The 15,598-nt window shown below is 39.7% G+C and overlaps 1 protein-coding gene across 1 annotated transcript; it reads right to left on the bottom strand.

The window, feature by feature from the left end:
- Window positions 1–246: 246 nt before the first annotated feature.
- On the bottom strand, window positions 247–15,483 carry LOC140238018 (Ig-like V-type domain-containing protein FAM187A). Its single transcript, XM_072317945.1, has 10 exons — window positions 15,342–15,483; window positions 11,198–11,224; window positions 10,037–10,087; window positions 9,282–9,374; window positions 8,117–8,266; window positions 5,634–5,714; window positions 4,114–4,171; window positions 3,435–3,628; window positions 2,567–2,593; window positions 247–986 (listed from the first exon to the last, which is right to left on the bottom strand). Exons 1-10 carry the CDS (start codon window positions 15,472–15,474, stop codon window positions 880–882), a joined length of 921 nt encoding a protein of 306 aa, XP_072174046.1. The 5' UTR covers window positions 15,475–15,483; the 3' UTR covers window positions 247–879.
- Between the last annotated feature and the right edge of the window lie 115 nt (window positions 15,484–15,598).

Below are 15,598 nucleotides of genomic sequence, written 5' to 3'. Positions count from 1 at the left end.
TTATGACAAAAGTAAGCTATTGAATGTTTCGTTACTGAAGATGTCCGTATGTTATACCATGCATACGCAGATGTAACGCTGATACTTAAATGGCACAATGATATTATATTTACGTGCTTTTTGTTATTGTAAATCATCTAACAATAATGATACAATAATTGTATGGCATGAAGCAATGATTGATACGTGTGAGTCATGTTTGATTGGATATATCAAATGAATAAATTATTTTATTACAAGTATCGATTGTGTGATATATCAAATCCTTTATGACGTCGATGTTAAGTGACGCATTGAGGTTGATTACAGTAATTCCATTGAAAAGCTCTGCGTATATAGTTTTGACATGACATCTGCTGCTTTGGCATACTGGTAATTTCTGAGAAATAACGTTTCTCCCCTCAATATTACATGAAATAGCCCCCATTTCCTCATAACAATTGCAGGGTATAATTTCAGTTACCATAGCAACAACCAAGCACAACCAATGAGTTTGATCGGTGCTGTTACGATTACAAGTCTTTGATAAAGCCGAGCAAGCGAGTGAGCCAGGTCTCAGAGGTGAATCTGAATGTCACTAACACTCAGTTTCTCATTGGATGATGATAGTCTGACACAGCTGGCACCGCGCCCATTGGACAGCTAGTTCTCGGCGTCCCCAATTACAAAGTACAAACATCCATCTTTTAGTAGCTATGATATCAAATCGTTCACGCATTTTGCCACGATACACTGGGCACTGGTGTCTGCTTCCTCACATCCTCGAGAGTTTCTCGATGAATTGAAGACGACGAGCAACAAGATAGGCCTACGATGGAAGTACATGTATATTAACGAACAAGATTCTCGCGCTACTGATGTGTGAAAATTCCGAAGGTTTTACTGGATCGTCTGGAGATTTCGGTTCCGACAGACTCCAAACAGAATGTAAAACACCAATAAAAACGTTAATACCATCCCGACGTACATGGCGTTTCCTTCCATATCTGTAAAGAAAAAAAAAAAATGACACTGGCTGTTAAAATATGCGATGGACATTTGACGGAATTCAGACTTCCCTATCAACCCCTTCCCACACACACATCTGCCCATCTTTATCTGGTAATACATGCACTTTAAGTTTCAAGAAAATACCTTTGGCATTGGCATGTCAAATAGTGAAATTCTGAGAATTTGACCATGTCCTTTGATCCTTGACCTTGAGCATGTGCACCCAAAAGCTGATGGACATAACTTCGTCCACTCATACATACGTAATTATGCCAAGTTTTATTAGGATACCTCACATGGTTTTGAAGTTACGCTGCTCAACACAAGATTACGGACGGAAAGACGGACGGACGGACGGACGGACGGACAACCCGAAAACATAATGCCTTCGGCAACACTTCGTAGCGGAGGCATAAAGATACTTACAAACTCACTAAAACCATGCTAAAACGCAGGATTCTGTGGGTTCTGCCACAGATCACCCCTTCCCCATCACACACACCATACACACATCACAACATTTTCAGCTGCCCTGATTATAGTATGGTAGACTTGAATGGAAATCTCAGCTGGCACCTTGCGGTCCAAAATGACAAAGTGACATCGATGCACTGCAATATAAAACTAAATTCATCAAAATATGGATGAAATCATTAAAAGGCACAGAAAAAACGGTACAAACCTAAATTTGCATTTTCAGCAGGTCTAGTGATTTGACCTACATGTATTCGTTTTTGTTGAACATTCAACAAGAGTCAAGCAAATATAATGTGGTATGTTACATAATCCAATCATGGAAGCAATCAAAATATAGTTAATGTGAAATACACTCTCGTAAAAGCATCTTGTTCACGATAAGAACATTTGTCGCACCTCCTCTAATACTACGGAGCTTTAGATTTTCGCGACGCGGGCGTTCAGAGGACGTTCGACCTCGCGTCCTCTGAGTTAGCCCGGTCGGTTCTGGGCTATGTTTGGGTCCGCTCAAATTCACACCGCAGAGAGATACTTGATGCAATGATCCTATGGGGGGGGGGGGCATTTTACTTGTACATATTATTGTATACGATTGAGTCCTCGCTTGATTTAGAATTATACTTTGCAACACGACGCAGGGAGAGTGGAGAACAGCAAATGCAATCGTCGTCTGAAACGTTTGTTTGTTTGCTTGTTTGTTCATTTCCACCTGAGAAGATGGCTGGATAGCCCATATTCAGCTACGCTAAGCTGGTCTTCCATGGGGTCCATGGATGTGAGGCGTGACCACTTCACCCTGTTAAACATCCTGCTCTTTGCGATGAATGAATGAATGAATGAAGCGGGATCTTTTACGTGCGTGAGTTGAGACTCTCTCATGCATAGGACCTCTACTTTACGTCCTATCCGAGGGACAGAGTGTTTTGCCTCTTGCTATAGAGGGGACGGTTTGTTTACACACAACATTGCTCAGTCCAGACTCGGGTTCGAACCCAGGTGCTTAGGATCGTGAGGCAGACGCGCTACCGACTGAGCCAACTCACCGCCCGTCCGCGTCTCAAAGCTAAAGCTCCCCACTGAGATTTGAAAGAGAGCCTACCTTTGTCAATCTTGGGTACTTCGACAACTGCGGAAAGAGGAAAGAAAGAATCAAAAGGAAAGTGTTCACTTTTGTGTGTGTGTGTGTGGGGGGGGGGGGTAGTATAATATATGAAAGGACCGGGTAAAGCAATACATTGTACTTGCTTCCAACTATCTTTTCAATTCAATTCAATTCAATTTATTTCCACAAATCTGATTTTTTTTTAAAAAAGACAGTTACATTGTACATCACAGCATACATCATGAGGGCAAATGAGAAATATACAAAACATATAGGTTTTATATCAAGAGAAATGGAGGATTAAACATAGGCTTAAACCAGTCTTTCAGGGTTAATCCCCAAGAAATATATTCAACTATACGTGGATAAGATAAAACACACATCATCTGTAAACAACATCATTAACAGCTTTTCTATTCAAATTCAATGTGTCTGTCAACATTACAGGTACAATGTACTAATATCGAGGCTGTTATGATCGAGACAGTGATACCTCGGCTCTTCAGTATTGAAAATGAAACCGGGAGTGTACGTGTCCTGTCTAGACACTTTCGAAAGGTCTGTAACTTCGATCCTGATGCCAAAATGTCCTTGTAAACAACTGAAATGTTCTTATACTCAATCGCGAATATAAAAAGACTGAACTTCAACATGAGCTATGTCATGTCGTTGATTTTGAGCGTGTCTCTGATGTAGCATGAGGTTTCCAACGAGGTATTTCCCACATAGCTTGGAAAAATTCATGGGAATGCCCACATGAGGGCGGTAAAGCGATTTCAAAGAACTGGACACGGTGGTCGTAATTTCCACCGTCATTTACTTAGCCTGAGCCTAGCCTCGAAACTTTCAAAGACAGGTTGCAAACCTTTGATCATGACCACAGCGAGTTTCTCGTCCTGGAACCAGCAGGTGAAGTTACCGGTGTCAGAACGTTGCACATCGTCGATCCTCAGACGGCTCAACCCATCAATCCAAACTCGACCGTTTGACTTCAGCAATTCCACCTGACTGAGCGAGATCGAACCGTTCGTCCATCGCACCCCATGGGTCACTCCAGCTCTGTAAGGGGCAGTCGAATGATCGGATTCAGTTAAATCAGCATTTCAAAAAAAATAATCATATTCACATTATAATATTTAAAATAAAAATTATAGAATTTATAGCTGAATATGGCCTATAATAGCCATATTCTCAGATAGAAATGGTACATTTCCATGATTATGAAAGTAAGCTGTCTGCATTGGCTACTGTAGTTGTTTTTTGTTTGTTTGTTTGTCTGTTTGTTTGTTTGTTTGTTTGTTTGTTTGTTTGTTTGTTTGTTTGAGTGGGTGTTTTTTTTTTGGGGGGGGGGGGAGGGGTTACACCTTGGATAAATTCTCTTGTGTTAAAGCACCCATCTTTGTTATGCATGATCAGCGATGACCAGATCAGTTGACCATTGGAATTCCTCTTGATTCAATCAAGGTATAACTTATATACAAAGAAACTAGAAAGTAAATCTACGCCAATACTTCGTCTTTCATAATGAGTAAAATCATACTTACTCAGGACAGACCAGCTCTGCGTTGCCTCCGATGTTTTCATAGTAAACGCGTCGTTTAACTGAAATAGACGACAGTAACACCAAGATGTCATGAGAGTATATTGACTACAGTTATACAAGAAATAAAAGATTCACGCGTGTAGTGTATTCAATAATAAATATTAGAATCCATGAAGTTTGCGTGAAATAGTTGTTGCTATGTCGGGTAAGTTTGGCCCAGCTCTATGATTTTCAGCAACACACATTGTTTTATAAAGATAAGCAGAGAATGTGAATGGAAGATCGCTTATTGTACCTGTCTATTGCACAATATCTCGTCCAGTCAAGCCAGTTAAAGAAGTTGATTCTTGACGTTATCATTCGAGAATGTTGCGGAGTTTTGTTCAAGTTCAAAACTTTTTTAAATGTTAGAAAATAAAATGATGATTGTGTATTAATAAGAGTCATCTATAACATCTATCAACTATCTCTTTAATCGTTTCTTTACCTTTTCAAAGACGCACAATTTCTTTGTTGTGGTTTCCCGTGTTTATAAGGTCGATTTGCATCGCTTACAATATATAGCAATAATGTCAGTTTTTGCACATTTTATTTTGAAAATCATCAATTGAGACTTTTTGTTTTTCTTTTTTATTTTTACCGATATCCCTATAAAATATTCTATACTTCTGTCTCAGTCAAGCGCTGACTTAAGTCCTTATTCTTTATTTTGTTTTGTTTCATTTTGGTCATTTGTATAACTAACTATACTAAGTCTTGGATCTATACCCGTTTTCACCGGGACTGTTGTTTAGGAGATTCGTCACTCCCAAGGTTGTAGATTAAGAATGCACAATTTGTTATTCGTTGCAGTTGTTTTCTGCCGAGTATATGCTGGGATGGAAATGATGTTACAGTTTAAGAAAGGGAAGAAGGGGGGGGGGGAGGAGATAGTCTTCTTATGACAGCAAAACATTCGACAATCAACAGTGATGAGAAGAAGTTGATCATTTATATTAGAAACGGAGCCGGACAACCTTCTTTTTTTTCTCGTTCTTGGCGCTTGAAGGAACTCTGATGCTCTGCATGATGTTGGAACATATTCAGCTATTATCTAGTCCGAAAATGAAATAAGGTTCGCTATTATTCCGCAGGTTCATTAATCCGTAACACACAAATTCCGTATACTGGTATGATACCTCCTTACCGAACTGTGGCGTTAGTCCGAAGGTTCGTTATTCCCAAGGCTCGTTAATCCGAGAATCTGACAGGGTTTTTTTTTTATACTTTATTTGTTACCATTTTCTATTTCTCTTCGGGGGGGGGGGGGGGGGAGGCGATTGCATTGCGTAGTAAAGCTTGATTAAAGTTATTTTTTTCATGTATGTAAACTTTTTATAAGCATGTTATGTTTACGTCTTGTTATACCAGGCCAATTGCCAAAGTTGCAACAAGCCAAACAATAAAGAAATATTATTATAGTAAGGCCGCTTCTCTCATTACTATCAACGTAATTATCATGACGACCAAAAAAGCGCTCACCAAGTTGCGGCAGTGTTGGGATTCCTTCAGATAGAGCGTATGTACGAACTAATTGCAGGGTTCCTCTCGGTCTTGGCTTGGCTGCAGGAAGAAACCAGAAACAGAGAATGTTATATTTTCGAAACGTCACTACAGGAGCTCAACTTATACCGTATAGACTCGGTACACTGCAAAAACATCGGTGTTAGATTTAACACCACGGGTGTTAAATCCAACACCGATCAAGTGTTAACAGAGGACCACACCCACAGGTGTAGAGAGTATGTTATGATGGTGTTGAAAAGTGTTCACTTGGCACTTCATGGTGTCAATTTGACACCGTATGAGCTGGTGATATTTTTGACACTGCGCTGGTGTTAGTTCAACAATGACACCGCATGGTGTTGATTTGATACATCTGCCCAGCTTCAATAGGAGACCGCACCAACTGGTGTTACTGTGGTGTAAATGTGTTCGCACTTTTTTTTCAAAAATCAAGTACTTTATCGGAAAATTCTTGATCGTTTTGTTGAAGTTCAAAATCAACAAGAAAAACAGTAACTAAGAAACTATTCAAAAAACAATTTTATATTTAGAAGTAATTTTATATTTAGAAGTGACACCCGCGGAGGTGTTGATTTAACACCACAAATGAGCACCGAAAATTTAACACCCGCTCGGTGTTTCATATTTAACACCGGACTTTTTGCAGTGTAAACACTTGAATAACCCCTGTTCTCTCATTATCTTTACATTGTTACATGACTCATTTTTGGCCAGCAGATGATCGCCAAAGGTGGCTTGAAAATGATCGAAATGGCAACTATCGTATAACATGCAAATTTCGCGTCTTTGTCATTCATTTTTAAAGAACACGTTCTGACAGTCTCTTACATATTAGCAAAAATTCCTCTTTGGGAACCTGCTCAAAAACATCATCAAAAGGACCACCTATATACATATAAGCGGCTAATTCGCCTTTACTCTTATCACACAAGTCTTAGTTTGGAAATTGTGTAGTCGAGAAAAGTTCATTATCGTATATAGAACGTAATATTTCTATGGCACAAAGTGTATATAATTGGATTAAAGATGTGAAAGGGCACCATGCAGCCCTGTTGCTATTATGACGACAAAACACTGGATCAGTAGAGATAATTCAAATGTTATGATTTATTCAATGGTTGTGTTTTAAATACCTATATATTGGTGCATTGCAGCTCTCATTGCGTGTTGTTATTATTGCTTGCAGTAATGTTCCAGGTCATATCATAAATATCACAGTCATATAAATTTGTCGCTATGGGAGCGCAGGAATTAAAAAAAAAAAAATCTTTTACGAAAATAGTGGCGATTGTTTATGAATGAACAGCCGAAAAATATTCGAGCATGTTTAGTAACACTGATGCTTATTGTGAGCACTTTCATTTCATGTAAACAACGCACTGTTGTATAGATTCAGAATGATAAAGGATCGAATACGGAATACCCTGCTTAGGTTACATTGATTTCGCATATCATTTTTATTGATGTTATGTTGCCATTCTCCGTATGATTTCACCATGATTGTTGACTTTTGCTTTATCTATAGATACACTGAGTATTTGCTTTCCCCCTTTTAACAATTCTGGTTGATATAACTGGAATCACACTAATAGCATCATGCTAGTATCAAATTCACGTTTTCAGGACAGCATTTAGATGATCAGACTCTATGGAGAAAATCGAACACACAAAAAAGGATTTTTTAAGTTTTGACAACTCCATGCGTTGTCCTGTTCATATGGGAACCTTACAAAAAATCGTGATATCACAGTAGAATGATACAGATAAGCAATAAAATTTAATAAACCAATCATGTTTCTATAAAGGTGTTGAAAGAACATTCGACCTATCTCCTCCGCAAAGCACGGAGATTAATGATCATTTGCCGTAACATAATCTCAGTAACAGATCAAGGGAATGTCTGTCTTTTTCATAAAAATTGTAAAATTCATTTTGTTTTAATTCAATCTGTTTTGAATGCAAACGTATTGAATGGGGAGGGGCTGGATGGACAGCCTCTTGTCCCCAGCTACCCCCCCCCCTCCCACGCCCCCATCCTCCCCACCACCACCACCAGCGTGGTTGCATGGGGTGCACATGGGGATTTCCCGCGGAGGGGAATCACTGGGGTGAATGGGGCCCCGACTATGAGATGTGGAGGGGGGGGGGGAGGGGGGAGGAATCTCGAAGGCGAAATAAGAAGTCCGGAGGAGGTTGAGTGAAATATCGGGAGATAATGGTCACAAGTTCTGTAATATGTCTTCGTTTAGCTTGTATTGTCGAGCCAAGTACTAAAGAGATAGTTATGATGATAAGTATATCTTTTCATCTCATTTGTTTTGATTTTCAACAAACTTTAAACAAATTCATATAGTATTAATTTACGTTTTATCAAATCCTGGGTTGTTAAGTAGGCTGTTGGGAAAGGTTAGCCATACAGCGACGGCCCGCGTACTCACGCGGACAAGGCTGACGGCAAGCTCCCACCATCTTTTCGTCTTTTCTCTGGGAAATCGAGTACTTGGACCTCTCGCTGTATGGAACGACGTTGGATCGGCACGGTACGCCGCGAGGAAACTCACGCAGACGGGTCCGGGCGAAGCACAGACCTGTAACAGAGTAGGAGGAACCATGATAAGGTGGTAAACTCATGCACCTAGTTCTAAACATTAATTTTTGTGTAGTTTGGCATAACTATAGAAATTTAGAATGTTCTCCATTTTCTTTCCGATTGTGTCATACAAGTCATAATACGTTCGATGGTGGGCCTGAATATGTTTACAGATACAGTCTTTGATTGAATTGAGTTGAAGCATGGTTGAAGTGTGGTTTGTTTTACGTGGTTACGGATATAGGAAGCATTGAATCCTTAGATGAATTCTTGGAGAAAAGCAATCACGGGCCCGACGGCAATCACAAGAACGTCTCCTCCGAAGGCCACAAGGCCCTTGAACACTATCACTGCTACGAAAGGACTCGAACCAACGACCTATAAAGTTTGATAGGGATCGAGGGCACTGCAGGACGTTGTTGCTTCATGATGAGAAAATTAAGGTCTTCATCGAACAATGACGCAAATAAAACAAAACAAATGAAAAGCAAACAAATTAAGAAAAAAATTCCGGAAATTAAAACTAGTCGAAAAAAAAGGAAATAATATTCGACGATAAATCCTCAAGACGACATGAAGTTTCATCTTGAATTACATCCGATATCTTTATCTATCATAATTATTGTATAAACTGACAGGACATGGGTCCCGTTGCATAAAACTTTTTTAGCAACCTTAAAAAATTCAGGTTGAGATTTGCCCAACCTGAATTTTTTAAGGTTGCTAACCTAAGAATGTAAAATCCGTTGCATAAAAACTCTGGTTGGGAGCTTCCAACCGGAATTTTGTGATTTCAACCGGAAAAAAAAAAAAATCCGGTTAGAGTTTTATGCAACGGGCCCCAGGTTTATATTTCAAGTCTCTCCCAGAGGTGCTCTGAAAGTTTGCAATTGCAATAAGACGTATAGCAAAATATCACTGTATCACATTTTGAAATAAGATTCGTTGAGACGATTATCGTCATCATTATAAGCACTTTAAAAGTGAATATGAGGTTCTGCTGACTGACTCACCGAGCCTGACCCGCTCCCCCGGCTCGCCGCAGTGGTTGCATCCGCTCCACGACCCCCACTCCGTGAACATCATCACCTGGTTCGTCTCGTTAGCTGCGCCGGAAGTCAACATTGCATTCGGGTTACACAGATCCCGCGGGGACAACATCGAAAGAAAAATAATACTCTGTACTGTCTTCCTAGAATTTGAATTATTCATTCTGCGTCCTGATGCTTAAAGTAATAGTGTTCACACAGACACATACGCAAACGCTCGCGCACAATCTCATAAGCACATATAAACACGTACAAACAAACTGAAAAACAAGCGATGAAACAATGAAACTAAGTCAATATTCCTTGTTCAATGTAACTCATTAGTGCTGGGAGGTATCTAGAAATGCAAATAACCTAAATAAACTAAATATATTTCTGTTAAAAAAGTGTATATACAGATATTCACATCCAAAGCGTTCATGGCAAACATAAAGAGTCATCGAATGAATTTTGTATGTTACTATACGGTATACAGCCACACTGCATGGTTTGGAGAGAGGGAAATGACCATTGTACTCCTCATTATAGAGAAAATACGAACGATTTATGGGAGCATGTATATGGTGCTGCTCTGGCAGCAATATCGAAAGTATGAAATGATTTCTGGGGCTCGCATTATTTTTTTTAGAATATATTTGTGGTAAGTAAAGCCATGTGCCAACTATTCCCTGAAAAGAAAATATGAGAATACATTGCATCACAGAAGACATGAAACTTACAACGAGAATCTGGCAAGGGCTGATACTTCCCTGTCCTGTCTCCGGTGAGAACTGAAGTTAGGACGAGAAGTATTTTTTTTTTTTAATCAAAAAAAAAAAATGCAGCAGCAATAATAACAACAGCATCGCCATGAGTAAACTGATATGATGAACAAACGCCTCCAGTGTTTGTTGTTGTGTTTTTTCTTTGTATACAATAGATGATATTGACAATCTAATGAGTAGGCCTATATAAAAAATAATAATAAAAAAAACCCTCATGAATTTTATCATTAACGCGGGCAACCGGCCTGCACAAGATGGTGTTGGTTATTTTAAGGGAGTGGTCCACGAAATTTAAAATGCAATTTCGCTCTTCTCACCGTGACTTTGATAAATGGAGTAAAATCTAAGCAACAGAGTGGTAAGAGCCTTATATGAAATTTGACAAAATGATTGAGAAAGGAACGCCAATGTTTCCCGGAATGTCATGCATACTATATTAGTATCAGTCGCAATTATTATATACTGAAATGAGATCCGGCGACTATGTCATCACCTGTCTCAATCTCTCATCTAAAGTTGCTCGCAAAATTGTTATGGAAAATATATTTGCCAATAATTTAGCAAATGCAACCTCTCCCCCTCACAACATTGATGATTTGAAGGGAGGGACATCAGATGTTCCTTTTGTTATTGCATAGAAAGCGAAATTTAAGCGAAGATTAATGCGAGGCTTCGGAAATAATGACATTATCACATTGCACGTCATGTCAAATTGTTGCTGAGACCAATATTGATCACACGTGAAAATTCAAAATTCTATATATTTTTAACTTTAAATGCAAGTCTAATAAAACCTCAAACGTTCCGTTTTTGCTCTCTTTAAAGTCAACATCATCACTTCGGAATGCTAATGCTCTTTAAATTGTGAAACAGGCTCTTTGGAGGACATTTTGTGAATTGCGAAGTAAAAACTATAGGCACTTTTCATAGCGCGCCCTCGATGGAAGATTGTGGGAAACGTAGAGAATCGTGATTTTCATGACATTACATAATAAGGCCTACATCTGTACTTCGTGTGCGTATAGATATATGACACAAATTCCTGCATAACTAATGACATTTGTAGAAATGCATATAATTTGGTAAGATGAAATGAATGTTGTCTTGTTAACTCACCGAGATGGAAGCGCGGGTTGCCGACATCTGTTGCGGAAGACAGAGGGGAAGATTCGAATTTGGCAACGCAACAAATTCTACACGAAATGGACCACTTTTATCACATTTTTGTACTCACACCATATTCTTTCACAGAAGTCTCCACTGATAACCGTTGTGTCCCAGAAAGGTACGTTCGACAAGAAAGCATTACACGTAACTCTTCTTCTTTGTTTAAAGTTTTGTTATTATATATATTTTTTTTTTCAAAGAGCATGCTATGGGATTAAGGATTTATATAAAAAATGAGACTGTTTCATAAAGCTTGTCATCAGTGACAAGTTGTCATTAGATGTGACAAACTACTGAAATCCTTGCATCTGATTGGCTGAGAGCAAATTTGTCATAGAAATGTGGCAGTTGTCACTGATGACAAGCTTTATGAAACGGGCCCCAGAAATAAGATACTTTGCAAAAGTACAGTATAGTACAATGAATGAAGCTCTGTGGGCTTTAAAGGAGAAATCCAGTCCAATTAATATAAGTTAGTCTGATAAGAAAGAGTAAAACATTACAAGTTCAATGGTATAATTTTGATTGAAATCGGATGAAAGATAAGGAAGTTATGACATTTTGAAGTATCGCTATTTTTTTTTTTTTGGGGGGGGGGGGAACAGTTCTTGAACAATCAATATAAATATGCAAATGGCAACGTGAGCATGTCATTCCCTCACAACTTACCATATAGTTTGTATACATACAATAAATATTTTGAAATTTCCAGTTTTTCATTCAAACGTAATTATGCCCGAGGCTCAAATCCTTGCATATTTAAGTGATCACTATTCTGCAATTTATATCAGATTTTGATCTTATTTTGATTACTGTCTTTAATACTTATGAATATTGCGCTCTTTTTTAATTCCTCTTGAACGCCAACTCGATCATGGCCTAGTTTTGCAAAGAAAAACAGAGAAAAGTGGGAGATACCTGATCGATACTTCAGAAACAGCTGAAATGACAAATATCATCGCCAAGGAAACTAGGGCAAAATATTTTGAGCATTTCGAACATCTGTGATCACTATTAGTACGCGGACTAAAAATACTTAAACTGCTGTGGTCACACAAAACACCGGCGGTTGCATCACAGAGTATCTATACCCAACTAGCCTTGCTGCCATTGTACGCAGGACATAAAGTGTAACTTCTTCTTTGAATTTGGTTGTCATGGCATAAACAACACTGTACCCTGGTTTTGGTGACATCACCGCAGTCTAATCTCCACTGTACGTGCCTACCAAAAGTTTTACTTTGTCCCTCCTTAACCCGTCGAGGACCTCTGTCTCAAACCACCATCTACGGGATACATAAGTTTTGCCTTTCAGTATATGGATGGGTTAAGAACTGTACTTGGCGCTGCAGCAGCAGCAACCATAGCAACGATTATAACCACAACAACAACAAAGTCGAGTGATGAAATCATAAATGTCATGTTGTCATAATTATGTGAAGACTCGGAAACTGGGCTTCGTCCGCATATCATATTCAAAATAATACCGTATCTCCCCCCCCCCCACAAAAAAAAAGAAGATTACAACGGGACCTTCCGAAATGACTTTAGAAATAGTGAATCAATCCAAATAAAATATCAGGGTATGAAATGATAACTTATTACCCACATCTTACTGAAAACCCCATCCGATTTGCTTCAGTGGTCACAGAGAAATGAGGAGTTTTGTAGAGCATGTCAGGAATCCCTTCCCTCCAAGTTCTGTTCATTGTGTTCCCACATTATGCACTCGCAAGAGAATCCATGAGTGCTAAATTTTGAAGAATCAGATCCATGACATGCTTTACAAAGATCCACATTTCTCTGTGAACAGCTGAACCAAATTGAGTGGGTTTTTCTGCAAATTATACCGAGCTTTACGTATTATACTGTTGCGTAGAGTTGCGTAGTGTTGCGTAGTGACTACGCAACACTACGCATCTGTATGCTGTGAGTACGCAACTCTACGGAAGAGTACGCCGAGGGACGCAAAATACGTACGCGAGATGTACGCAAAAAATTAAACATGTTTAATTTTTTCGCGTACCCTCCGCGTAGAGCAGTGATACGCAGGTTTTACGCAAGTCTACGCAACACTACGCAACTGTGCGCCATTTATACGCAACAGTACGCGATCAAACCGTGTTCACACGAAGGCAATTTTTCGGCTCGCGTATGACATGGCGTAGTGTTGCGTACTGTTACGTAGACATTTGCGTAGATTTGCGTAGGCCTGGCGTACATTTACGTAGTGTTGCTTACAATTGCGTAGACTATTATCATTGGTGAAGATTTGGCATTTCAATATGATCCATGTTTGAAAACTGCATGATACCATTTATCCCACTGGACTCTGAATGGCTGGTGAATGTATCTTCCTGTGCTCTTCGAGCTCATTATGTAGGCCTATTGACTGCAAAAGGCCGAGAAGGAAGAGCAAATCGCTGTGGTAGGTGCAAGAGTTCTTCTCCTGCTCATTTTTACATACCTCTAGTGATCAAGATGCAGACAATTCGCCAGAACTGTGGGAACTAATCTGGCAATGAAGCTCAAGCGGGAAGTTCCCTAAATCACCGAAGTAGAGGAAACAGAACGTGCTTCCAGTCTTATTAGTTTTAACTGACCAAGAAAGGGTACACGTTCTAATGGAGTGGGTTCAATAGCACCCGATGGTCTATGATAAGGCTCGTGAAGACTGTAACAAGGAGGCTAAGAAGCTGCTGTATCAGTCATCAAAAAAAAAAAAAATATATATATATATATAGGCATATATATATATATGTGGAATGGACATTGGGGTAGAAGGTATGCTACAGTATAGTGATCAACCAGGCTAGCACACGCAGACATGAGTGAAAAATCAACGAGATAAAGTTGGCAGGCTAGTAAAGATTTCTGGAGGAGCATCAGGGAGAATTGGTATAAAGACATGTTGTCTCTTCATGTTATTGGTGGCTTGGATGCCCAATAAGGTAGAGGAAGCTACTGCAATTGCAAGTGCCATTTAATCACACTGATCTAAATGATGGGTATCTCATCTTCCCATGGCACCGTGAGGTAGCTCCTTTGCTCATTTTCTGCTCTGCTTGTGTTGCCACTCTACAGTTGTTCCATGTCTGGCAGGTGGGCATTGTACGTATCTCCACGAACCTGACGTTACTTCATGATAATGCTGCTGGTCATCTTGATCAAGTGAAGGTTATGGCAAGTTTGAAGCTATAGGTTCTAAAGATTTCCTGAAATTTGTATCTTATTGTGTAATTCTCGGTGCATGTCGTGTCAAGAGTTTATTGAACGCCTGTGGCTTAATTCACATGAAAATGATATGAAGAAACATCGTCGGCATGCAGTTTTTTTTTTCATCAGTTGTTCATATTGCCCCTTGGTTGCCGCTGGATCCGAGATTTGACCCACATACTTCTTAATTCTGATTCTTGCAACATCTTATTTTCTTTTCTCATTTTTGCAAAACGTTCGTATTTATGCGAATGCTGTTTCTAGGACAGCTAAATACTGGAGAACTGGAGATACCAGCAAAGGATTTAACCTCCCCACCATGCATATCATGTTTGAACAGCAGGCAATATTAGTGGAATAAGAAGCGGAAGGCTATGCTGAAGTAGCTCTGCAGTTTCATTAATTTGTGCATACGCCCGCGGTACGCAACTTCCCGCAACTGTAAGCAACTCTACGTGGCCTGTACGCCCGACCTACGTTTATGTACGCAACTCTACGTCCGCTACACGCCGAATAAGCTAGGTTGATACGCGCTTCCTACGCAACCATACGTAACCCTACGCCGGGACTACGCAAATCCTGCGCGGATCATCACAATTATTTTTCATGAGTACGCAGCCGATTTCGGCGTAGTCGCTACGCAACTCTACGCAACTCTACGCAAAGCTTGGTGTGAAACCCCCTTTAGATGTTATGTTTTAAGGCCCTGAAGTAGCATTTAGACAGCCTAATCACATTAGCAGGTTTCAATGCAAAGATCTGATTGTAATTTTTTTGGGGACATACTGTATATGAATCCTCCTGACTAAAACTCGTCTCATCATCAACAACAACATAAAATGGTAAAACTACAGTAATGACTTACAAGATGACTTACAAGTTACGTCGTAGTTTCCTATGTATGCCGCGCCCGCTTTGCAGTAATATCGACCGGCATTTTCCTTCGACGCCTTCTTTATGACCAGCGTTTTGCTAGCGTCCTTGCCGACCTCGAGGTCCAACGTCGACATCAGTTTCGACGTCAGTTGGTCGTCGTGCGCAGCGGCGTAGGGTTGGAATCGCCACGTGGCCGAGGAGGCTCGTCGATTCGATATCGGACTGTGCGATTAAAATTTTGTACATAAAAGATGTATT

The sequence above is a fragment of the Diadema setosum genome, chromosome 14, assembly GCF_964275005.1.
Source record: "Diadema setosum chromosome 14, eeDiaSeto1, whole genome shotgun sequence".
NCBI lineage: Eukaryota > Metazoa > Echinodermata > Echinoidea > Diadematoida > Diadematidae > Diadema > Diadema setosum.
Note: the sequence above shows the minus strand (reverse complement) of the source record. Positions and strands in the feature narration are given on the sequence as shown.

What these genes read in the sequence shown, in the direction of transcription:
- LOC140238018 (XM_072317945.1), bottom strand. Translation starts at nt 15,474, where the DNA reads ATGTCGACGTTGGACCTCGAGGTCGGCAAGGACGCTAGCAAAACGCTG. An exon ending in CCCAACACTGCCGCAACTTG is followed by an intron (nt 4,172 to 5,633) that starts GTGAGCGCTTTT and finishes CGTCTATTTCAG; the next exon opens with TTAAACGACGCGTTTACTAT. An exon ending in GCAGAGCTGGTCTGTCCTGA is followed by an intron (nt 3,629 to 4,113) that starts GTAAGTATGATT and finishes TGCCCCTTACAG; the next exon opens with AGCTGGAGTGACCCATGGGG.